Here is a 27,279-nt window from a genome sequence, read left to right on the forward strand (position 1 = left end):
TTTATTGAAAACATAAGTCACACTCAGAGAAACAACACATTCGTTCATTAAATATGGAGTGAAGGTCCTTCATGGGCAATGTGAAAGGCACTGGAGATGTAGAGGCAAAGAAGGCTGACTCAGTCCCATGTCCCTGCTCTGGTGGAGACCATGTTCTACTAGCAAATCCAAATTGAAAATTCTGAGATGAGAATAGAAAATTTGTAGAATAAAAAAAGTGCTCATGATAATTTGCTAAATTTTGCCTACATGAATGAGTAAAGGAGTCATAGAGTGTCTGCAACAGACACGTTGTTCTGCTTGCTAACGTATGAAATTTTGCCTCTTAAGCTCCAATCAATGTATATGTGGCCTCTGTTTATGCCCTGATCATGGAGCCAGCACTGTGTGAATCCTATGAGGGCCTATCTATGGTCGGGGCGAGTCTGGCTGAAGGTCTAACAAGTAGCCAGACTGAAAGAAAAGGGAACTGGGCATACAGATTCTCTCCATCAGAAATTGAAATCTAAAAAGGACGTTGCCAGAAGGTAACAGGACAGAGAGAAGCTGAGTCCCACTAATAAGAAAGCATTTCACGGAAGAGCTTTAAGTCCTGCAGTGAAGAGATCAGACTTTGGTGCCTGGAATATTTTTTTTTTAATGCAATATTCAAGTTGGCTTTTCCAGAAGACCCTGTACATTCTCTCCGTCCTCCTGATGGAGTAAGAAGCACAAACTCAAAGTCAACCAAAAAGAAAATCAAATATACGTATTGAACTCATATACATGTTATATATTTCATGATGGACCCTCATTCCATATTCAGTGAGTGAATGCGTTGTTTCCTTAGATGTGGCTTATGTTTTCAACTAAAATATTGGTTAGGTAACTGGAATGGCCACTATAATTGTAGTGACTTATTTTAAAGAAAAAAAGTTCTCATTTCCATTTATCAGAATTTAGGAAAAACGTGTAAGTATATCTTCTGAGGTAGATAACATCTGAAGGAAAAATAGTCCAAGTGACAATGCCAACTCACTGTTCTTTTTTAGAAACTGAAGAAAGCAATAGATATGTGACATAATAAAGGACCCCAATTTAGTTTACATAGAACTTGAATTAATAAGAGCAGTTGTTACTTTTGTTCTATTTAAAAGTACCTATGAGGTGCCAGGCACCTCCTATGAGGTAGGGTTTAGCAACTATTAACATTCAATCCTCAAAACTTTACCATTCAATTGACACAGCTTTTTTCTCCATTTTATATATGAGAAAACAAAGGCAGAGAAAGGTTACGGAATTTATCCAAGGTCAAACAGCTAACAAGCACCAAATCTGGGACTCAAACCTGGGTCTGAACCCATGCTTTTAACCCTGACACAATGCAACACCTTTGCTACAAGTGAGACAATGTTTTACTCCTCCATATCAAGGTCAAATATAAATAATATTAACCAAAATCTGGGATCATTTTTAATAGAGGAAGGGAGGCACTTCACAGGTTACCACAGGTAAAAAATGTGTTCTTCCGTGAAATCTCCCGTGGAATCAACACATTCTATTATGATCCACCCAGGATGGAGCTGGATATACGTCTTACAGTAGACATGATGATATCCAAGATCCGTCTCTGCTCCCAGAGTTTGGTTTTCTATTCATATTCCAAAGCTGGTATTAGCAGACTCAAGAAGAAGTCTGTTATTCGGTTTTTAAAAAGATTTCAAATTTCTACTTAAATTGTTCAGCTTTAAATCATTTTTCTTTTATTCATTCCTCAGAGATTGCTGAAGGATTGCCAATACTTGACTCTGCTTTGACAAACCTATCCTTGGATATCAGATTAGATAAGATGATGAATTGTACTTGAAACTCCACATAAGTTAAAAGCCCAAGAGTTTTCTCCAGAAACTTTTTCAAACACAGTTAAATCTCACAGCTTGCAAAGAATGGAGGGAGTTGAGTTTGCCTATAAAATAATCCAATTCATTAATGCTGTGGCTGGGATTACTGAAACCAGCAATAGGAAAATGTTCCACATTATTTCCCCCAAAGAAGCCCATACAGCTAGCAGAAATCCCCTAGGTTATGAGAGGAAAAACATTTTGTTCTAAATGGAAGATAACGTCGACATTATGACCAGGGATAAAATTTCTATACTTCATAGATTCTAAAATGAGTATTGTCACCTTTTCACCTCCCGGAAATTGGAATGCATGGCATAATCACTGCTGGCCAGGTGTCAGTCATGATGGAATTGTCATTGTCTGCATATAGGCATCAACATGTGCAGAATGGGTGTCAATGGCTTGCAGAAAAAATTCTGAGACAATAGCAAATACTCCTACAGTTCATCACCAAGGTGCTTAGTGGTAGCCAGCTTGCAGATATTGACAACCCAGGGGAAATATTACTCAAAAGTATAGGTGTTTTAGGACTGTCTCAAAAAAGGTATTTCACTTTTATTTCTTTTTCTATAAAGATGTTTCTAAATAACTTTTAACTAAATTTTAATAGGTAAAAACTCAAGGTTTTGGGAATATCTCAACACAATTATTTCATTTACATTTCACCTTTCTAATAAAAGTGTGTCTAAATGTGTTTAAAATAAATGTTTTACCAGGCAAAAACTAAAAGTTCTGAGTGATTAGAAACCAGTGAGCCTGTTTAACTGACAGTCTTTTTCTTTAAATATCTTAATCCTACATAACATAATTATTTCCTTTTATTCAGTGAGGTCATAGATAAAATGAAATATGATAATTATCAGGTAGTATAACACTGTGTGTGTGTGAACTCTGGTTTTGATGGCAAACAAACTGGGCACAACTTTTGAGCTTGACAACATATTCCTTTGGTTGATTTTCTCAAGTTACTCATCTTGAAGCCTCAGTTACTCATCTAGAAAATGCAGGTGCCTGTTTCATAATAGTGATGACAATGAAAGAATGCATGTTGGACAATTAGCAGAGGGCCCACAAGCTCTTAACATGTGAGAACCTGTCGATTGTTCATCTGCTTTGGCCAGAGACTCAAAAACATTTCTTTTTTTTCCATGTTCCTGTGAACAGGAGGCTGTCAGAGAACTGTAGTTGGTTTTCTTACCATTTCTTCAAAACCATTTTAGTGGACAGAGGAGAAAAATCCTCTAATAAAAAAAAAAACAACCTATCACCAAGTTAAGCATTCATAAGCAGTAGAACCTTCTCTCCTCACTCTGGAAGACATATTTATAGCTGCAGGGGGCAGCTGAGGTCACCAGGAAGTGGATGGAAGAAGAGTAGGCTCACCATGGAGTTAATATTAAGCAATTAGAAGCAAGGACCACGAGGGAGTCAGACAGACAATTTCCCCTCTCTTCTCCATGATATGGTTCCTCCTTGCAGTCCTTCTGGAGAAGTCCAGAGTGCCAAGCAAATACCCTGACCATGGGGGTCCTGCTGTGCTGCATCATGGCTCATTGTGAATCAGTCACCAATGCAGTGACCCAACTCTATCAATGGTTTGCATCATTTCCTTTCCTCTCCCCTTCACTACTGGGGGCTTTATATTCCAAATACTATATCAGCACTTGCATGTCCCTGCCTTCTAGACCCTTAGTACACTCTCATGAACCACATGCTGTTGAGGATATCAAGTTCATATGGAGCCTTGGTAATTTGGATCAGAGGCATGTTTCTAGAATCAAAGCAATATTGTTTAGTCAAATGCAGATGAGACTGTGGAGCCACATGTCCCAGATTCTAGCTTTGGCTCTAGATCTTATTAACAAATCCCGTGGCCTCTAATCTCTCTCATTACACTAATAGAAATCATATTACCAGCCTTCCTTATCGGGAAATGTCATCACCATGATCAAGAGAGATAAGGTTTGAGAAAGTAATGTGTAAGCCATTAAGTAGCACACAAATGACCATTACTGTGTCAAACAGGAATTTGGTGGAATGAACTCTGTTGCCCTTTTATCTCAACACAGTAAACACAAGTGTTAAAAATTTATCAAATTATGAAAACTTTAGGTATTGCATTGTATTAGTTTCTTAGGGCCTCTGTTATGAAGTACAGCACACTGGCTGGATTGAAACGATGGGAATTTTCTATCTGATGGTTCTGCTGGCTACAAGTCTAAAATCAAGGTAGTGACAGGACCATATTTCCTCTAAAGAATCTTCCCTTCTGTTAGTAACCGCTGGTGTTCCTTGGCTGTGGTAGTGTGACTTCAGTTCTCCCTCTGTTTTCACATGGTCATCTCTCTAGGACACCTGTCCTTGGATTTAGGGCCCACCATAATCCAATATGACCTAATCGTAACTTGATTATAGCTGCAAAGCCTTCATTTCTAAATAGGTCACATTCACAGGTACCTGGAGTTAGGTCTTCAACATATGGATCTATGAAGGTAACAACATGAAGAGAAGCTCAATTCTTTTTAAAAAGCAAAGTAATCTCCCTCTTAGAAATTTCTCAACATCTATGCTAAACCTGCACATTTTTAGTTCAAAACCCCCCGAGCCAAATATATCAAAACTTAGCACTATAGCAGTCATTTAAGTCTGTGCTAATCTTTCAAGATGACTTTTCAACATTCCAATAACCAAATCATCTTGGCTAAAAGGAAAAGAGGAAAAAAATGGAGAGAGAAATTCACATTTTATTTCACATTTACAGTCTGTTTCATTATCCAAGGTTACAATCATCACAAACAACCGATAAACACTGTTTGTGTTTGTTTTACAGATGAGCAAACTAAAACTCAAATAGTTAAGAGTCCTGTTTAAAGACTCAGAGAACATGGGAGAACTTTGGACTCTAATCCTCGTGTTTTGAATCAAAACACCAAGACGGCTCTTCTTATTTTCAATTTAATTATCTAGTAAACACTATGTGTAAAAACACTATGTGTAACATCATTTCATCAGCTCAACAACATCAAATATATAATCTGATCCATGAAGGATGATCCTCCAATCTTTCTACATGCTAGTGCCCAAGTTTTATAGTTGAGGAATCTCTCATTTAGAGATTATTCTACACACAGAATCTGAATGGCCCCAAGTGCTGTGTTATAGCTACCTTGCACCTCGGTCCTTGGTCATTCATTTATTCATCCATTTACTGAATATTGCTAGACATCTATGTGCTATGCATTGGGTTCCAACAATGACTAAAACAAGCCCTTACAGAGATTACAGTTTCATGGTGACGAAACCGTTGGCCTTGGAGGTCAAACTGGCATTTCACTTTGATGCTAAAGATGGAAATGACTTTGGTCAAATCAACCTAAAACTGAAAAATCAAGGAGAAATCAACAATGTTTATGTACTTGATGCGAATCAGTTCAATCAGTTCCTACAGGTCATGGACTTCTCCTTGTCTCAAAGCTCAGTAAATATTATTGGAGAGAGACAGACAGACAGACAGACAGAGAGCAGGAATGAAAAAACTGCAAAAAAAAAACAAACAAACAAAAGAGGGAATGAAAAGAATGTCCATCTATGCAGGCAACTTTTGGTTGCAACATTATCTTTTTCCAAATCATAGACGATGTTTGAAAAAAACATCTTGCTTCTAAATGCACAAGCACTGACCTGTTTAAATAATTCAGATCAGAGTACAGGTTCTAAGATCTTCTGGAATGCTGCATTAAAATCAAAGATACACAAGACAGGAAAAAGTGCAGTAAAATTACAGGGCACAAAAGTCAGCCAGCAGCTGGGTGTGGTGGCTCACACCTGTAATCCCAGCACTTTGGGAGTTTGAGGTGGGCAGATCACAAGGTCAGGAGTTTGAGATTAGTCTGGCCAACATAGTAAAATCCTGTCTCTGTTAACAATACAAAAAATTATCTGGGTGTGGTGGTGGGTGCCTGTAATCTCAGCTTCTCAGGGGGCTAAGGCAGGAGAATAGCATGAACCCAGGAGACAGAGGTTCCAGTGAGCCAAGATCACTCAAAAAAAAAAAAAAAAAAAAGTCAGCATCCAACATGTGTGTGGTGGAAAGGAGGGACGGGTGTTCCCCCTGCAAAGTGCCGGGGAGAATGTTCTGCTGATGTCAGAGAAAAACGGAGACAGGAAAGAAGTTGGGAGTCAGAAGCACCTCGGATTAGTTTGTTTTTTCTTCCTATAGATCCTATAGATTTCTAGGTGTTTGATATCTTTAAGACCTTTTGTTCTCTGTCTTCTGAAACACGTGAAAATGCTCAGTGTAATTCATTTGTTATCAAGGCAGATAAAGCACATCTGTAGTCAGCCAAGAATAATGTAGCGATGGCAGAATACTATCTGGGTCTGCATTTGACTAGCTGTATGCAGTTCTCCAACCTGGATGAGGTCAAAATGAGTTACTATCACCAGGCTTTATCAAGTAGCCATGAGTCTGGACAAAAGCAAATCATGTGTGTTCACTGCATCGTTGTTTGCAACGGTGAAGACTGGGAGAGGCCCAAATACTGGAAGGGGAGTTGATACATGCACTGTGGTGAATTCAAATAATGCAGCTCCACGCAAAGAGTTCAGGCAAAATAACCAGATCCATATGGATTAACATGGCTAAATTTAGTGACACAGGTAGTCATCAAACTACATTTTATGATTCATCAATTATGTGTGTATTTATTTATAAATTATAAATCTGTTCAATCATGCTAATATGTTTTATACCTTCTAAAACATGTACTAAGATGGAAATGAAAAATTATGAGATAAAAAATAAAAATGACAATATTTTCTTGTGGACCCCAGTGGATCACCTTGCAGACATAATATTTTAAGACCACAGCTCTGATCTATAATGTTAACTGAAAGGGACACAGTATTTAGCATTTTCTCTAGTAGAGACATTGGCAAACTTTTTCTATGAAGAGTCAAATAGTAAATACTTTCAGCTTTTGGGCCATACAGTCTCTGTCACAACTGAAAATACAGTCCCGTGTCACAACTCGGCTATAGTAGTGTAAAAGTGACTGTGGCAAGATGTAAAGAAATGGACATGGCTGGGTTCCAATAAAACTTTATTTACAAAAAGGAATGTCTTTAGAATATGGCCTGTGGGTTATAGTTTTTTGACCACTGCTCTGGTGGGATATCATTTGTATAAGTTAAAAAACACACACAACTGACTTGAAGTTTTCACAACTGTATAAATGTTTAATGCTGAATTTGTGTTGACAGAAAGAGCAACCGAGTTCATTAGATCAAATTCCCGTTTGACATCAATAATGGTCATCTGTGTACTACTTAATGGCTTACATATTACTTTCTCAACCCTTATCTCTCTTGATCCTGATGATCACATTTCCTGATAAGGAAAGCTGGTAATATGATTTCCATTAGACTGATGAGAGAGATTATAAAGGCCATGGGTTGGTTAATAAGGTCTAGAGCCAAAGTCAGAATCTGGGACACGTGGCTCCACAATCTCATCTGCATTTTACTAAACCACATTACCCCGATTCTAGAAACATGCTTCTGATCAAAATTACCAAAGCTCCACATGAATTTAACATCCTCATCAGCATGTGAGTCATGGGAGTGTGCTGAGGGTCTAGAAGGCAGGGACATAGATTGAAGTGCTGATACTTCATTTGGCAGGTGCAAGCCCCTAGTGGTGAAGGGGAGGGAAAGCAAATGATGCAAAGCATCCATGGAGATGGGTTCCTGGATTGACCACCAGTTCACAATGAGCCACGATGCAGCACAGGAGGACCCCACGTGGGGTCAGTGTATTTGCTTGGCACTCTGGACTTTTCCAGAAGAATTGTAAGGATGAACCATAGCATAAAATGCGAGGGGAAAAATTGTCTATTTGACTTCTTCGCATCTTTTGCTTTCCACTGATTTCAGTGGGATAAAACAACATAGAAATTTAGGTAATCTCCATTAGTGCTATGGTTCAATCTGGGAAGACTATCACCAGGGCTTCTGTTATGATCCCATGGACAGTTTCTTCAATCACCTACAGGAGATAAAAGGGTGAATGTTATAGAATGAAAATGTCACCCTGCTTTGTATGTGTGTGTATTTTTTAATTAAACCTGTAGAATTTAAAAATGCAGGCAGTTACAGAGGATGATGTTATAACTATTGGTGTATCTAAAGGATGATGTCATAACTAATGAAGTACCTACTTTATTTGTGATAAGTATATATTTTAAAGTAATAAAATATTACAGGTAAAGATGAAGTCTCTTATATTCTCCTTCCAATTCTTCCTTTTGAGACAGCTGTTCCCATGATTCTGAATATATGTAGTCCATGTTTCATACTTTTCTATTATGCGTTTATGTGTGTATATAGATATCTACACATATATAGTGGGCATATATGTACAAGGGGATTTTAAAAACTTCAGAGAAACTGCACCATGCATGCATGGATTTTGAATTTTTTTAGCAACAAAAGAAACTCATGGTAACCTGTTATAACATGTCTGAATAGGATCTACTATGAGGCACTAAGAAGGATAAGACATCAGTTTGAAAGGAGCCCCCATCAAAGCAACTGAATTCTGCAAAAATTGAAACAAGAAGAAAATATTAAATTTATGGTGAAAAATTTTAAGTGAAAAAATGGTAAAATCACCGGTGCTTTACAAAAAGTTTTTGTGGACAGTGTCCCCAAAGAAATCAGCAGTTTACAAATGGACAAGTCATTTTAAGAAGGGAAGGGATGAGATAATGTTGCAGATGAAGCCCACAGCAGTAGACCATCCACATCAACTTGCAAGGAAAAACTTAAACTTGTTCATGACCTAATTGAAAAGAACTGATGATTCACAGCAGAAACATCACAGTCATCTCAGCTGGTTCAATCTATACAATTCCAACTGAAAATCAAAGTTGAGTAATTTCCTCATTGGTAAGAATTTTTTTTTCTTTTCAACAGTAAGAAAACTATTGCACCCAGGTCAGCCGCAGACAGAAACAGAACCTTCAATTAAAATTTTAAACAAGTTGGATTAAGATTCTGAAGCATTTCTTTGAAGAATTGTAACAGGAGATGAAACGTGGCTTTATCAGTACCATCCTAAAGAAAAAGCACAATCACAGCAATGGCTACCAAGAAGTGGACATGGTCTAGTCAAAGCAAAAGTGAACAAGTCAAGAGCAAAGGTCATGGCAATTATTCTTTGGGATGCTTGAGACAGTTTTCTTGTTGATTTTCTGGAAAGCCAAACAGTAACATCTTCTTATTATGAGAGTGTGTTGGGAAAGTTGGCCAAAGCTTTAGCAGAAAGACACCCAGGAAAGCCTCACCAGTGTCCTTCTCCACCATGATGATGTTCCTGCTTATTCCTCTCATCAGAAAAAGGCAATTTTGCAACAGGTTTCATGGGTCATCTTTAGGCATCCACCTTACAGTCCTGATTTGGCTCTTTCTGGCTTCTTTTTGTTTCCTAATCTTAAAAAATTTCTGTAAAAAGCACCCATTTTTCTTCAGTTAATATTGTAAGAAAGACTGCACTGATATGGTTACATTCCCAGGACCCTCCATTCTTTAAGGATGGGCTAAGTGGCCAGTATCATTCCTTACAAAACTGTCTTGACTTTGATGCAGCTTATCTTGAGAAAGAAATTTTATATTTTTTATTTTAATTTTTTAGTTCCACTTTTTCACAAACTTTTTGAAGTCCTCTCATATAATAGAAGGCGTGTAGTACATATATAAATTATATAATAGAGTGTGCACATAGATAGTATGCACGTATATGTATTTATGTGCATGTATGTATTTGTGTGTGTATATAAAATATCTAAATAAGAGAAAAACTTAAATGCTTAACAACATACTATTCAAATAAATTAAAGCCAATTCATACTAAAAGAATCACAGGCAGAACTACACATTCATGAAAATATGAGTTTTATCATTAAATAAAACAAAGGAAGTTGCTGACCAGTAAGTATTGTCTGTTGCAATGGGTTTACCATTCTTCTTACATACATAGAATGTACTTGGAAGGATTTAAAAGAAACCATTTATTAGTAGTTTGGGATTGGAAAGTAGACAAGTGAAGAAATTTTATTTTTCTTTTCATCTTTAATCCTTTAAAAATAACACATATTACTTTTCTAATTAGAAAATACTAATAAAAAGAAAGGGGTGCAGCAGAATCCCCCTTAGCAAAAGAAGCAAAAGAGAGACTCCAGGCTTGAGACAGGAGAATAGGAATGGCATCAGAGGGTGATGCAGGAGAATGGCATCAGAAGGTGACACCTTGTAGAATGGCGTCAGAGGGTGATACAGTTCTGGGATCAAGAGAAGTGAATTTCAGTCCTGCTTCTGCCATGAAATATCAGGTGTCCCTGGACAAGGCAAGCTCACCTGGCAAGGAGGTTCCTACCTGATCAGTCACCTTCCTGTCTTGATTTCTCTCCCCACTGCCCACAATGGCCTGTAGACCCTTGCTCATTCTAAGTTGCTTTGTTCCTTTGTGCTGTACTCAAGCCTGTACTCCTGCCTGAATGCCTTATGCCAATTCATTTGCCTGACTAACCACAGATATCATCACCCCAAAGAAGCTGAGGACCACTCTCTCCCTTCCCAGGGCACCTGCTGCATCCTTCTACTGTGCAGGGGCACTGTCTGTGCATCACTTGCTTCTCCCCATATGCCACGCTCATCCCTGTACTCTCAGCTCCTAGAAGGCAAGCATCTATGGTTGATTTACCTTTCTGCCTGGCCTAGGGTACACTTTAATGAAGGTACTTTTTAACTAAATATTTATACCATGTTCCAGTCATTCTCTCTATAAAATGAGGAAGGTGAATCAGTAATTCAATTCAGTAGATACTTACCAACACCTATACCCTCCCAGGCACCTTGTTTGGCTCTGGGAAGGACAGAAAGATGAGGGCATCCCTCTAGTAGGGAGGATGACCTAAGGCCCCTAAAAATCCAGTTGTCTGATTCTCATAATCAAAATTTACTGACTTGTTGAATAGTCCTGGGAATATCATTTTAGCTTCACGGGGAAGGTCCCAGTAGGAAACACATTGAATAAGGTAGCCTGACCTCACCAAGGGTAGGAGGAGGAGCGTACAGCTTTTCCTGATATACAATATGCTATTACAGGGTTTGCTGCTCTCTAATCATGCAATCTACATAATTTATCCTTTTAAAATGAACCGTAATCCCCAAAGAGTGCTTCCCTATTGATATCAAACATAAGAGGGTATTTTTAAGGCCATGGCAACATCACAGCTATACATTAACCTACACAAAATCAATCCATTTCCAAGTTAAGCACAGCCCTAAAAAATCACTAATGGAGCTCAGTGCCATTTGTTCATGGGATGTGCAGTCAGGAATCATGCATAATGTAATAGTTCAAATGCTAAAAGCAGCTCCCACAAACTAATTTAATCTTGGTTTAATGGACATAGGGAACTAATCTTCAAAAGAGACTGCAATGAGATTCTTGGGGGCCTCCCAGCAGCCTGCGAGCAAGCTCTGATATTAGCTTTTGGTTAGTACCCTCTTTCAACTAGTGTCTATTAAAGGCAATCCAATATGGTCATTGAAATTATGCATAACTTGTGTCAACTTTCATGGCATATGTAATAGAGATGTCTTCCATGTGTTTGTGTAGATCTCTGGGATTGAAATCTTGCACTCTATACCCTTTAGTCCATGTGCTTCTACCTCAGTCAAGAGAATCTTTCACATTTTGGAAGATCAGAAAGCTAAATGATATCCACAGCCCTCAGGCCATGCCAGAGAGACAGTGTCTGAACAAAGATCGAGGATGTGAAACTTGTATACAGTCAAAGGGATTAGAATCACACTGCTGTAGCTTGTCTCCCAGGGACCTCCAAAGCTCCTAAATACACACCTCCCACTTCACATGATTAGAATAGGAAGAGCACTTGCCCACACAAACATAAGCATGCATGCAGGCACACACATACACACACACACACACACACACACACACACACACAGAAAGACTCTCTTCACCAGCCATGAGTCACATTTACATCAAATGGTCTAACATCAAATATAGCTAAATAGATTGTAGAATATACAAATTTCGTGATGTTGGAATGCATTTAGTTCAAGCCACACATTTCAAATTAATGCACTGATTGGCTTTGGACTTTTACTGTAAACCTATAAGAAAAGCATAGGAAAGCCAGTGTTGGTGGGCAGACAGAATGCACAATACATAGGTGAAAGTGTGGGACCTGGAAATGGGAAGAAGTGATGGAGGAAGTTTCAGGGGCTGATACCACAATTTTACAAGTCAAGAGAAAGTGAAGGAAATAAGAAATAGAGGTTAATATTATTTAGAGTTAGAGTGGCAACTAATAGAATGTAATTATATAAAATTTAAACAGGAAAAGGAGAATATAAAAGGGACAGGTCAGCACAAATGCACTGAATCCTCATCTTCCATATTAAGGAGTTAATAGATATTGACTGAGTGATAAATCAAGAAATGGAATTGTGAAAATAGCCACCAAAAGAACTAAAAACGAATATTAAATAGATTTTGTCTCTATAGTGTAGAACTGGAGGTGACGAGGAGTTCTTTTCTTATGTTTCTATGTTATCTAATTTGTTATACTGCATCAACTATAATTTGATTTTTAGAATTTAAGTGAGTGCTTCTGGGGAGCTGAGGTGAGAACAGGGAGGAACAGGACAAGACAATATTTGTTTTTCTTAAAAGCAGCTGGAAAACAATATTTGTTTTCCACAAAAGTGTTTGTGAAAAACCGTGAGCATGTATAGTATGATGTCTTATTTTCTTTTTTTTTAATTTAACTTTTCAGAGGTACATGTGCAGGTTTATGATATAGAAAAAATGTGTGTCACTGGGATTTGTTGTACAGATTATTTCATCACCCAGGTATCAAGCGGAGTACTCATTAGTTTTTTCTTTCTGATCTTCTCCCTCCTCCCACCCTTATTTCTTCAGTAGGTTCCAGTGTCTGCTGCTTCTCTCTTTGTGTTCTTGGGTTCTCATCATTTAGCTCCCACTTATAAGTGAGAACATGTAGTGTCTAGTTTTCTGCTCCTGCATTAGCTTGCTAAGGATAATAGTCTCCAGCTCCACCCATGCCCCTACCAAGGACATGATCTTGTTCTGTTTTAAGGCTGCATAGTATTCCATGGTGTTTATGTGCCACATTTTCTTTGTCCAGTCTAGTATTGATGGGCATTTAGGTTGATTCTATGTGTTTGTTATTGTGAATAATAACGAACATATGTGTATATGTGTCTTTATGACAGAACGATTTATATTCCTTTGGGGATATACCCAGTAACGAGATTGCTAAGTCTAATTTTTATTTCTTTTTTCAGGTCTTTAAGGAATCGCCACATTGTCTTCCACAATGGTTGAACTAATTTACACTCCGAACAGTACATAAGCATTCCTTTTTCTCTGCAGCCTCACCAGCATCTGTTATTTTTTGACTTTTAAATAACAGCCATTCTGACTGGTGTGAAATGGTATCTCATTGTGGCTTTGATTTGCATATCTCTAGTGATGATGCCTTATTTTCTATGTACAATTGAAAACAAATTGAAAATTTATACAATAAACTTTTAACTGTGAATATCTCTAGAATAATTTTCAACATATTTTCTATGATAATAAATATGTTCTATTTCTGCGCTGTTCAACACAGTAGCCACTAACCACAGGTGACTTGAACAGTTAAAAGTGGCTAGTGCAACTAACTTATTTTTAATGTAAGTCACTTTAATTAATTTAAATTGAAAAAGTGACATGTAGCTAGTTGATACCATATGGGGTAGCACAGCTAGAGAATCAGATGGAGGTAAGCAAAAGTTTCTTTCTAAAACTTGCTACATTTCTGTATTGTTTGAAATTCTTGCAATATGAACATAATACTCTTATGATTTTAAAACCCCAGACCTTTTAAATTTGAAACAAAAATTAAAAGGGAGCAATTATAAAGCAATATATTGGAAAGTAAGATTTTTAAGGAATGGATTAAAATATTCTGAGATAAGTAACCAAATAGATCAACAAATACATATGCTTTGGTATGCCTTTAATTTAATCTCTAAACTTTCACATGAATTGCTAAAGCAAATATCCTTGCATCATCTCCTTATACTTCCAGCATTTAGATTTCAGCTTTCACTGCTCTGCTAAGCTAATTACTATTCTTTCTTCTGCTTTCAATCTTTCAAGAACACTTTGACATCCCTTATCTGCAGCCCTTCCTCTTTCATTTTATTTCTTTGTTGGTATAGATCTAGATACATGGTTATATGGTTTTTATTCCTTTACTCCCATGTGAGTGACAGAGTATAAATACATACGTATGCTCTATTTACCATATTTGCTACAACCCAAGAGGAAGACTTACCAAGATTTAGTGGCAATATGACCTAGATCATCTAATCCCTACACCTGACCCCTTTCCATTTATCAATCTGTTCCACCATCTGGAATCTGATTAACCCTAATTATCAGGCAAAACAATGATTCTACTACTTTTTGCTTTCGAACTTCAATAAGTCATTTATTCAGCTTCCTGATCTATAAAATGAAAATAAACACTGAACTGATCTCATAGGGTTTGAAATGATATATCACACAGGAAGTGTTTAGCCTACACGTGTCCAATAGGAAGCACTTAATAAGTGGTAGCTATTGTTTTTTTTTTTTTTTAATTTTTTATTTGATTATAGGTTTTGGGGTACATGAGCAGAGCATGCAAGACAGTTGCGTAGGTACACACATGGCAGTGTGCTTTGCTTTTCTTCTCCCCTTCACCCACATTTGGCATTTCTCCCCAGGCTATCCCTCCCCACCTCCCCCTCCCACTGGCCCTCCCCTTTTCCCCCCAATAGACCCCAGTGTTTAGTACTCCCCTTTCTGTGTCCATGTGTTCTCATTTTTCATCACCCACCTATGAGTGAGAATATGCGGTGTTTCATTTTCTGTTCTTGTGTCAGTTTGCTGAGGATGATGTTCTCCAGATTCATCCATGTCCCTACAAACGACACGAACTCATCATTTCTGATTGCTGCATAATATTCCATGGTGTATATGTGCCACATTTTTCCAATCCAGTCTATTATCAATGGGCATTTGGGTTGATTCCAGGTCTTTGCTATTGTAAACAGTGCTGCAATGAACATTCGTGTACATGTGTCCTTATAGTAGCACGATTTATAGTCTTTTGGATATATACCCAGTAATGGGATTGCTGGGTCAAATGGAATTTCTATTTCTAAGGCCTTGAGAAATTGCCACACTGTCTTCCACAATGGCTGAACTAATTTACACTCCCACCAACAGTGTAAAAGTGTTCCTTTTTCTCCACATCCTCTCCAGCATCTGTTGTCTCCAGATTTTTTAATGATCGCCATTCTAACTGGCGTGAGATGGTATCTCAATGTGGTTTTGATTTGCATCTCTCTGATGACCAGTGATGATGAGCATTTTTTCATATGATTGTTGGCCTCATATATGTCTTCTTTCGTAAAGTATCTGTTCATATCCTTTGCCCACTTTTGAATGGGCTTGTTTGTTTTTATCCTGTAAATCTGCTTGAGTTCTTTAAAATATAACAAAACTAAGAATTCTCTGCCTTGACTATACAAGGCAAGAGATTTCCAGTCCTCTACTTCTCAAAGTATGAATCTATCCTTTCTCTTTTCTTTTGTGGCCTGCCAATCACTACAGACTGGTTATAAATTAGAGGCATAGTTACTTTTAGAGAAATGGCAGATAATACTAAAAAGATGAAAAAATATGGTGGTAGGTAGTGTTCCTCAATCCAATATGACTTCCATAAGCAGGAAATGGTCCATTTGATGGTGTTGCTCATCTCCTTACACAGAGTGGATACAGCTAGGTTAAAAAAAAATTCCATCCACCATATATGGAAGACTTCATTAGAAGAGATCCTTGTCCAAGTCACAAAATGAAGACCATTCCCAAACGATGTTTCTCTTTCCAGTTTTTTTGTGTTTGAAATATTATAATAGCTTTCTTCTTATTAGAAAAGTAGCAGAGTAAGAGTAAATATCATTCACAGTTCTACCACCTAAAATCACCAAGTATGAACATTGTTAAAATTTTGATGAATGTAAATTCAGAAAAGATATGCATGTATATCTAAATCTAAATTTAATTAAGTTCATACAAATATATACGACATAACAGGTATGCAAATATAATTAGACATTATGTAATTATAAATTATACTTCTAAGTTCTAGAAATATAAAATAGACAATAGATAACTTCATAAATAAAAACATAAATAAAATCATACTGCCCATAATGTTTTAAGACATCCTTTTATTTAGCTATGTATTGTGAATCTATGTCAAAAGGTTTAGAAAGATATTGTTTAAATTTAATATGATATTATCATATATACAGTCTCAGTCTGTTGCCCAGACTGGAGTGTAGGGGCATGATCACATCACTGCAACTTCTGACTCCCAGATTCAAGTGATTCTCCTACCTCAGCCTCCTGAATAACTGGGATCAGGGGATCACAGGCATGTCTCACCACAACCAGGTAATTTTTGCATTATTAGTAGAGACCGAGTTTCATCATGTTGGCTATGCTGATATTGAAGTCCTGACCTCAAGTGATCCGCCCACCTTGGCCTGCCAAAGTTCTGGGATTATAGGAATGAGCCACTGCACCTGGCCATTTTTTTTTTAACCAATCTCCTGCTGATGGACATTTAGATTGTTTGCTGTTTTTGTGGGATGTTTTATTTGATTTTACCATTTTAAACTTTGTCTTGTGATTAATATCTCCATACAACTATCTTTATGAAATCATCCTGGATGTGAAATCGTTGGGTGAAAGACAAGCACATTTTTAAGACTTTTAATGTTAATTGTCAGAATCTGCAAAAATGCAGCCAATTAACTTCCTATTAGAAATCAGTGAAAGTGCCATAAGCTTTATCACCCACACTGGAGGTTATCAGACTTCTTATTCTGGCCAATCTGACAGGTGAAAAATAATATCTGTTCCTTGCTTTCATTTTGATCTATTTTGCTTGGATTATTTTGATTACTTGTGAGGATTAACATCTTTCCATATATAAACTGGTCATTTGTATGTCGTTTTCTTTTTGTCTAAAGACTTATGTATTATTCTCCATCTTTAGAGGAAGGGCTTGGGAATGAAAAGGGCCCAATAGTCCCATAGACTGTTGCTTTTGGATAAACATAGAAATTGACCCTTCTGCTGTCAAAGCTTGAAACCTGTATTTTTTTTAAATCTGAGTTGTCTTCCTCAGGAAAGGACCTTCAGGCCTCTCAAAAAACTATCGAAGAATTGAAGCTCACCAGATCAATGCACCAAATGCCTCCTTGCCCCACGCTAGTTCCTGTTTTCTTAAACATTGTTACTTTTTTTTTCTCAGCTATATAAACCCTTAGTTTTAGCCAGTCAGAGAGATGGATTTGAAAACAAATTGAAAATGTATACAATAGGTTTTACTTGTGTATATCTCTCTCCCAGTTTTAACTGGACTTCCATCTCCTCAGCTGCAGCACCCAATTAAAGTCTTCTTCCTTGGCAATACTTGTCATCTCAGTGATTTTCTTTCTGTGTGGCAAGTAGCAGGATCTAGACCAACCCCTGGTGTTTCGGCAACAGGGACAAGGAATGCCCCCCCATTCCCTTTAATGTAAGCTAAAGGGACTCCATATCCATGAAGTTTTTTTCTAGAGTTCCTCAGCCATCAGTGATCTTCTCCTCTAACCTCTTAAAGGCCATTTTATAGAATACAAATGAGATCATTTGTCCATAATGTTTTAAGATATCTTTTTCTTTAGCTGTATGCTGTAAATCTTTTCATGTCAAAGGGTTTATATATGTATCATTTCCATTAAATGCAATATTCTCCTGTATACCATAGTTTTTTTAACCAGTTCTTTATTGGCATCAGCTATTCTCATTGCTTTAACAACCCTTCACATTCTTCTACAGTTATTTGTTTTATCGTCTTTCTTTTCTCTACAAAAAAGTTCTTAGTTTCTACTCACTTAGAAACACTGAAGAAGACAATAGAATAGTCAGAAAATTACGTGCCATTTTAAATACATACTTGTTATATATCTATTAGCAAAGGAGGTATATGTACTTACAAATATCAACACATTGATTGATGTATTTGCCTTAGCTCTGCTATGTGCAGGAACAAATTGGCACCAAATGTCAGCAGCTAAACCAAACAAATATATATTTCCTTCTCTAGGGAAGTCTAACATGAGACCAGTGGTCTTTCTCTATATTTTAACTCTTCCATATGGAATACATCAATTCCAAAATTGCCTTTGTAGGAAAGGAGAAAGATGAAGGAGGCACATAGGCAGTTAGAGATCTTAGCTCAGAAACGACATGCATCCCTTCTATTCACAGTTCATTGGCCAGAATTGATCCAACTGAGATCTCATGGCCCCAACCCAATTGCAGAGGTAACTGCGAAACTGAGGTGAGTGCACTGAGATTCAGTTAGCATTACTTGCCTCTGCCATACTTGGCTTCAATGTTTTGGGAATTTCCCAAACATCGATTTATGTCTATCTATAATCTAGGTGGCTATCATTATCTCAGTCTTCCAGAAGAAGAAAGTAAGTTCAGAGAAGTTAAGCAACTTGCCTAAGGTCACTCAGCCAGTAAGTGGTAGAGCTGGGATTTAAAGCCCAACTGTCTGAGTCTGAATTCTGTATTCTTAATGGGTAGATTATGAAGTTGCATAAAGATTTATTAAGTTGCATAAAGAGAAACTCTAATTCAAAAATAGTTATGGGGTGTTGAGCCATGAAAATCTACCCGCACATAAGTAAATGATTTCTTACTGACCAAAATACAATGCTAAACTCCTGTGCACACACTTGGTATACATTTATGGATTGAATGGTAAGGTCTAAACAGGCTTGTGCATTTTAAAAAATAAGTCATGATTTGATTCTATGAGGAAACTGTATTTATCTCCTGATAGCAACTAAAGTGAAAATGACTAAGAGCAATAAAAATCCATTTCGCTATTTAGTACAGTTTGTCAGACTAGAGAAATGGGATTGAATTTCAAAGCCACAGGCAAGCTGGCTGCAATCTGCAGCTACACAGTTGATGGGGTTTTTTTCTTCTTTATTTACAACTCTTTTGATAAGCCTTCAGCAAGTTACATAGGTTGTTCTAGTTGTATCTCGTTTGACTGGATTAGAATACTTGATGACAGTTTGGATAAGTTTGAGGCAGATGGTTCTTGACATTTTTCATGGCATCAGTTACAAACCATGCAAGAAACTCTTTCATCCTTTGTTTATCCTTCACTTAGAAGCCACTATAGTAGATCGTTTAACTTTCATTTTTCACAGTGCTGATTAAGGCATACTACAAGGCAGATGTTATTCTGTACCATTTTTAACAATTTACATTTAGCACCAAAGCTGGCTTTGTACTTGTTCCAGTGGATCAATTCACTTTTTTAAAACTTCAAGGTCAATCTCTGAAACACTGTGGCTTCCTTAACAATTTGAATGTTTCGTAAACTTCTCCTGGTTACAGAAGCCCTGCCACCATCCCATTTATATGTGTTTGCAAGTCAGCACACACATACACACACACACACACACACACACACACGCACACGCACACGACAATTCAATAGTTCCCTTCCTCAACAGAGTCAAAGCATTATTTAAGAGGCAGTTCATTAAACAAAGAGAAGAGTCTCAAAAAAGTCTGAATATAACCTGTCAGAATATCTTAATTTTTGCTAAAGCAGTTCTAGAACCAGAAGTGATTGACAGTCCTGAAGTATAAGATTCTTTGCTTCTCACAGCTGAGATGCAGAACAAAGAGTAAAAAAGATTTTCCTTTTCTTTTTCATGTTTTAGTGATTTAGCAAATTACATCCTGTTTAGTTCAAACTAAGACAAATAAGAATAGATAAAAGCATCTTTAGATACAATGCAATGTTGACAAATAGGCTCATTAAGCACAAATTGTGACAAAATTCAATTGCACCTTAGGAAAGCACAACCTTTCACTTTCTTTCTTCTGAAATAACATTAAAGTTTCATCCTCTTTACATACAAAAGATAACATCTTTCTCAGGAAACAAGTGTGTGGAAAATCTGGGAAACGGTCTACATGAATTATGCTCATGTGTGTTCCCCACCTCATTAGAAAGTAAGGAGTTGAGACAGGATTATGGGACATGCAAGTGGAAGAGCTTTTTCTTTAAAAGGAAAAGAAGCAAAAAATAAACAACAATAACAACAAACGAGTAAATGGAGGGATCCATGATCTCCTTCATTCTGCCATTTGAAGAACCAATCCACAAATAAGCAATCATCCTTAAGGGCTAAATGGAACATTGAAAGATCATGTGCTCAAGCCCTTTAGATAAAATACAGTAATTGGAAAACCAGCCTCTTCCTTTTCCCCCTTTTACTTGATGAGGGAAGAGGCAAGGAGAATGTAGACAGGAAATAATTTTATTTTTTAAAGTTGCACTTCCAAACCAGTCTTTATGTAACTCAGGGTAACCATCATGGGCAGCCTGTCCTCTAACAAGGCAGTTCCTTAAATAAGAGTGAGCCTAAGGCAGAATTTGATAGTTGTAATAAACAAAGAAAAACTGATGCCAATTTGCATATTAATAGGCAAGGGAATCCATCCAGATCAAGCGCACTTTCAAAAGTGGTTCTCTTTCTTACTGTGTTTTTAGCTAAGGTGGGTCTCTGTGTAATAGTATTTGCCTTTTGTTATACATGATTATAGACTTTAATTTACTTGAACAATTCAATAATGTATTGAGAGGAGGAAGTATAGGAAATAAGACAAGCAGGTGTTAAGGGGAGTTGTTTTAATATAAGTTTTACTATTAGTCAGGTACGGTAAGACCAACAGATCAGGAAACAATTGCCATCGAATAAATTTTATGCCCACAGATTTCAAGAAGAGGGGACATGCCAAGGGGGAGGGGGCCACATGGAGAAACAGTGGAGTAAGCCAGAAGACAGAGGGAGAGAGGGGAAAACTCTGACAAGTGCCATAATTATGGTTTTCTCAGGAAGAAATGAGCAAGGCAGGGTAAACAGGCAGAGGATTATACAATTTGAATAATTTCAGCGGGCTCTGGGCACATGGGCTGTCCTAGTTGTCTGGTACCCCGTGCTAGGATGATTAGAGCAAGTGGATTGTGGTCTGGAGTGTGAAAACCCCATCAGGGAAGTGGTTGGAGGTGTGGGCTCTGGATTGGTTGGTTTGCATTCGAAAAGCATGCTTGTGGGTGAACTGTTTACTATCTTTAGGAATTGGCTAGCCTTGAGATGGGCAATCCCTTCAGCCCCAGATGTCAAAGCATCAATACACGGAAAGTGAAAGACATGGTTAATGCATGAGGGTAGTTTTCTCCAACCTCTCTGCTGAGGGCAGGCCAAATATATTGAGTTGAGAGCTTCAGTATTCTAAATGGTGACCAGTGATGACAGACAGGCAGTGCAGTGCCTGGCTGAACCAGGAGCAGGAGGCCGGAGCACACAAGTTGTAGTAATAACTGCCCAGAGGGTAAATCAGGAGTCATACTAGATATCTATCACTGCGGAACAGTGTGTCCCCAAATTTAGTGGCTTAAAACAACAAACAAGTATTTTCTCAGAGTTTCTTAGGCACTAGGATCTGGGCACAACTTAATTGGATGTCTTTGACTCAGGGCCTCTCACAAGCATCAACGTTTGGCTGACTGGGGCTGCAGTCATCTTCAGGTTGGACGGGACAAGATAGGCTTCCAAGCTCACTTACACAACTGTTAGCAAGCCAGTGGCCCTTGCTGGATGTTGACCTATAAGACATCAAAGACATTGGTTTCTTGCTATATGGACCTCTCCACTGAGTATTCATAATATGGCACTTGTTCTCCCAGAGCAAGATCCCCGAGAGAGTTATAGGGAATGAAACAGGGTGGGAGAGGTTGGGCAAGATGGAAGCCAGAGTCTCTTTGTAACCTAATCTCAGAAGTGGCATCCCTTCACTTCTGCTGAATTCTGTTCCTCGGAAAGAGTCACCAGATCCAGCTCACACAGTAAGGTGAGACTACCAGGAAGTAGGAATTGTTAGCCAGGGTATATTATAAGCTGCCTGCCACAGGAGTGAGCAGAAATTTTAAAAACAAACAAATGCTAAACACAATGGCTCATGTCTGTAATCCCAGCACTTTGGGAGACTGAAGTGGAAAGATCACTTGAAACCCAGAGTTGAGGACCAGCCTGAGCAACATAGCAAGATGTCTAAATAAATAATGAAAATAATTAAATTAGCCAGCGGTGGTGGTGTGTTCCTGTAGTCCCAACTACTCAGGAAGCCAAGGTGAGAAGATTGCTTGAGCCCAGGAGTTCGAGATTGCAGTGAGCGGTGATCACACCACTGTACTCCAGCCTGGGCAATAGAGTGAGATCTTTCTCAAATAAACAAACAAAAACACCAAACACAAAACATCTCCTTTTCAATTATGTAATAGTACAAAGTAGTACTTGTGGCTGTGCTTGGATTACAACTGCACCCATTTTACAGATGCATCTGAAGAGAGAAGTAGTCTTCTCATTCATCCCTCAGCTAGTGTCAGGAAAGATTAAATGTCAATCCTACTAACTTCCAGGTTCATATGATCTCTTCAATATACAAGAAAAGTACAAATGTAATAAATAGAAGTTCACAGTCTGAAAATATATAGTGTTCTGTGCAAAGGGCTAAATAACACTGACTGTGCAAACTCAAGAAGTATTGCTACTATGGTTGTATTAGCCTTTCAGCTTGGCAAAGATTAATGGGATTGATATTGCCCAGTGTTAAGGAACATATGGAGAAAAGACACTCTCATACCCTGTTGAAGGGAGTATAATGGGTATGAAATTTTGGCAGGCAACTTGGCAATATCTATCAAAAGTTAAACTTGTGCAGACCCGTTGATCCAGCAATTCTACTTCTGGGAATTCAACCCAAGGAAATAATCAGGCAAGCACAGAGAGAAGTATGTGCAAAGATAGTTATTGCTATGTTGTTGAAAGCAAATAAATGGATGGATAGATAGATTAGATAGATAGATGATGGTTGGATAGGTGGAATAAATAAACTACTGATTAGATAAAATAGAGACACTCAATAAAACTGGCAATTTTTACCTGCATTTATTGGCAAGGAACCGCCTCCATAACCTATTACTGGAAGAAAAGAGAACAGGAATATGAAAAAGAAAACACAGTAATTTTATATATGACTAAAAAGTTTTATTATAAAATGTTAACTGTGATTATTTCCCAATAGACGATTTCTTATGATTTCAATCTTTTGTCTGTATTTTCTTACATTTTCTGTAATTTTTTTAGAACTAAATAACAGATGTTACTTTTTATTTGGGCCATTTAGAAACCTGATCTTTGCACAGAGTATGGCAGTTGGCTTTATTTTTAACTTTTTTATGGAAAGGGTTACACAGTAAACACCCATTCTCAGTTTATTAAACATCGCGGAGACAATATTTGTAATGAACAAAGGGCTTAGGCTTTCAATAAAGGAAGCGGGAATTTTTGTCTTTTTTTTTTGGCCGGAGCAATAACAATGCTACTGTAAGTCGGAGATCTAAGGACACTTTATGTAACTCAACCACCATTGAAAAGCTTTTTCCAGTCAAAACGCGTGCTTGAATTAGTTAGAAGAGCATGCTCCCAAACAATAACTTGTTGCTTACATGTTGTAATAATTGTCTTGAAAAACAGTTCATTAAACCTTGCGCACTTGATTTTTCAGCCCTCTGTCTATCTAGATGTTTCCTATCACAGACTCAGCTACAAAATGGGCTTCTTCTTTCACTCTGAACCCAAGCCAAGAAGACATCTGTGCCCTCAGCCCTTCCAATATATTCCATCTGCTTATTTCTCCACGTTGAGAGCAATATGGAATTTACAATGCTGGCTTTTGTATACACCCTTAAGTCATGTTTTTTTTTTTTTTTAATGTGACTTTTCAGCCAGGTGTGATGGCTTATGCCTATAATCCCAGCACTTTGGAAGGCTGAGGTGGGCGGATCACCTGAGGTCAAGAATTCAAGACCAGCCTGGCCAACATGGTGAAATCCTGTCTCTATTAAAAATAGAAAAATTAGGCATGGTGGCAGGCACCTGTAAACCCTCCCTTTCTTCTTTGTTCCTACTTTTACTTTCTTTTGTGGATACCTAAAGGTAATCTCAGCTACTTGGGAGGCTGAGGCAGGAGAATTGCTTGAACCCAGGAGACAGAGGTTGCAATGAGCCAAGATCATGCCACTGCACTCCATCCTGGGTGACAGAGTGAGACTTCATCTCAAAAAAAACAAAAAGTGACTTTTCTAGGGTTACAAGTTTTGTAAAGAAATCCCAGCACTTGAATATTCCCATTTGGACAATAATTGGGAAAGTAGGCTGAATCTATTGCTGTAACTGGGACTGGCATGAAAACTACCTTCTCTACAAAGGTCTGTGAAATTAGCTTATCATCAGAAGTACTCTGGTCAATCAGTTTCCTGCTGCTTGCTCCGTTAAGACAGCATTATCGTCTGCCTTAACAAAGTAGAATGGTGTCTTTAAAATGAACGAGACATTTGTTTGGCATTTGTCTTGCCATACAGAGAAGACATAGGTCAGTCTGTCCTTTTGACAAATTGACCCCAAAGAACAGATCTTAGAAACAATAAATATGTCATACGTGTTCCATAATGGAATAGAAAAATGGCCCTACTCACTGATCTGCTTACTTTGTAAATAAGAAAAGAATTCTTTGTTATGCAAAAGGAGGAATTCAGCTTATTTTCACTGTTAAAGAACATTTCTTCATAATTCTTAAAGTTATTAGGAGACAATTTGATGTAGATTAATGTATGGCTGGCTTTTATCACCTAGATGAAAAGAATATCAGTGCTAAGATAGGCATAGGAAACATTTTATGATTTAATTATTCTAAACAATCTTGTGCTGTAGTATACAAAAGATAACAGCTAATATACTGCTAAACATTTGCTGATATAGAAGTCAAGACAAAGAAAGAAGATTTCATTTCAAAGGAAAAACACACTGTCCAAAGGAAAAGCTGCTGTCATGGGGTTTTCAAACATAAGTTAAAATGATAAAAATTAATAATGGAGCTTTAAAGAGCTTACATAGGAACACGATTGTGGGGCCACAGTTTCCACTTCAATATTTCATTCTTTTTTTTTCTTTATCCTAACAATCTTCTTTCCTGCTTTTCCTTTCCCTTGTGAATTCCTAAAAGCAACCTGTGTTGATATCCCATGGTAATCCTATTTTTGCCTTTGAAACAGACCCTATTTCCATCATTGAATATACCCTCAACATCTGCCTAACAGCGCTTCTCGTTGCAATGAAAATGCACAAAAAGGCATGATAGTGAAAGTGCACTTGGGAGCCCAGCATCATTCTCTTATCCTTTGATACATTCTAGGCTTGGAGAAGCCACACTGAGCCTATTCAAATCCCTCTGACCTTATTCTCTGAAGATCACTGAGGTTAGACTAAATGAAAGACGGAAAAAGAAGACGTCAACAGGCTCCAGCTGGCCTAGTTTTCTCTTACCCACAGCTCTTCTTACTGACTGCTGATCCAACTGCCCAACAATGATTCTGGTTCATCTCTAGACATAGAGGCAACAGCCTTCCAGAAACTTCTTTACCAAATACTTTTTGTGATCCCACTTTTGCAGTTGGACACACCTGGCTCCCTAGATTTTCCTACAAGTTCTAACTTGTTGCCCTGTGCCCATGATTTGAGAGAGCTGGTTAGTGATTTTTATCTGATCCAACAACTCCCCTTTCCAGACCTTATTTGTCCAACTCCCCCAACTTTTTGTAAGATCTAATCCCACAATAGGTCCTATAGTCCCTAATAATTAGAGTGAGTTCTGCTCCCTGGCTGAACCCTGAGTGATATAGCCATTGCTTGGCTCTGACCATTATCCAAAGGAGGAGATGAAACAGGCAAAGAAGTGTGCAAGTCCAAGTCATGCTCAGGGCTGCTGAGGGCACAGGGAAGGGAATGATAAGCCTGGAGAAGTGATGAGTAGGGGAGACCCGAGATCTTCTAAGGCAGCCACGGTCAATTGGCTAATGCATCCCCAACCTCATTCCGCCTTACCTATATCCCTTTCCCAGCTCACCTGTCAGTGAGAGACAGGCATTTCACCCAGTCTTGCCAATGAAAGATGAGCAAATGTCTGCAGGGAGGCTTCAGGGAGGCTTTCGCTTCCTCACAAAGGGGAAGGGAGTGAAAGAAGAGCTTGCAGATACCATTTCTCTCTTTTTTCCTGCCTTGACTTCATGATGCCTGGAACAATAGCAGTCATTTTACAGCTATGCTACAGAAAGCAGGAAGAAAAAAGCCAATAACACTAAGAAGAGTAGAGCAGAGAGATAGAGCCCAGGTTCATGATGAAACAGTGAGCTAATGGCCCAAGCACAGGGCTGTCTATCTTTGAGCTTCCTGCCAAATAAACAACAAACATCTTCATGATTTAAGCCAATGTTATTTCTATTTCCTGTTACTTGTAGCCAGAATGTATTCCTTATCTGTATAGCTAGCTGTTCTCAAGCTCTCTAAGTAATCATGAAAAAAGAAAAAAATGGACAGAAAAGAAAAATTTTGAGTACCCCACTGTGTGTGGAGCATGTGTGAAGCACTTTTACTCACCTGTTCCTATTTAATCCTCACAGTTACTCAGTGATGTAATGCTATCATTCTAGAGAGGAGGGAATTGAGACACAGAAATTAAAAGCCTGTCTAAAGTCAATTAATTTATGGAGCTATAATTTGAATCTTCTGATTCAAAGCTCAATTTAGTTTTAATCAGGCCATAGGTAAGACATGTTCTTTACCCTTTTGAGCATCCTTAGGATTACAAGGGAGAGGTTAGAAATGGAGGTTTCTGACTCATTGGCGTTTACAGGATGAAACTGGTATGAAGAAAGGATCTAACATGCAGAGATAACTAAAAGGCAGAATAATATTTCTTAAAGCTATGAGTTGTTCATCAAGGGAAGTATTGATGTATAAGTGATCATATGGTTGTTTTGGGGGCTGTTCTAAATAAATTCCAGCAGTGTGTAATAGAGTGATCAAAGTGATTTATTTGATTTCATCTAACTCGAAGATTTTTTGACTTCCGAGATATGGCAAGGTGTTTTTCACTTTATTCTGGCCACCGAACATTTCTAAAATGGGAGTTGTTCTTTCCAGTACCTCTATCTTAAAGATGCTATCCCTGAGGGACAGAGCAAAGATCTTT

The 27,279-nt window shown here is 37.9% G+C and overlaps 1 protein-coding gene across 3 annotated transcripts in view; it reads right to left on the reverse strand.

Annotated features, from left to right (window-relative positions):
• Positions 1-20,886: 20,886 nt before the first annotated feature.
• The window catches only part of LOC144580513 (uncharacterized), a 36,541-nt gene continuing 30,148 nt past the window's right edge, over positions 20,887-27,279 (reverse strand). For 2 of the 3 annotated variants that reach the window (XR_013530073.1, XR_013530074.1), the window contains 4 exons: positions 26,685-26,733; positions 26,155-26,321; positions 23,133-23,171; positions 20,887-21,796 (listed from right to left, as the gene is read on the reverse strand). Coding sequence is in view for 1 of the 3 variants with exons in the window: in XM_078357361.1 (XP_078213487.1) it covers positions 23,169-23,171 (3 nt within the window). In the remaining 2 variants the exon portion in view is untranslated. The remainder of the gene's footprint in view (positions 21,797-23,132; positions 23,172-26,154; positions 26,322-26,684; positions 26,734-27,279) is intronic. The other variant, XM_078357361.1, reaches the window with a different exon arrangement.

The sequence above is a fragment of the Callithrix jacchus genome, chromosome 20, assembly GCF_049354715.1.
Source record: "Callithrix jacchus isolate 240 chromosome 20, calJac240_pri, whole genome shotgun sequence".
Classification (NCBI taxonomy): domain Eukaryota; kingdom Metazoa; phylum Chordata; class Mammalia; order Primates; family Cebidae; genus Callithrix; species Callithrix jacchus.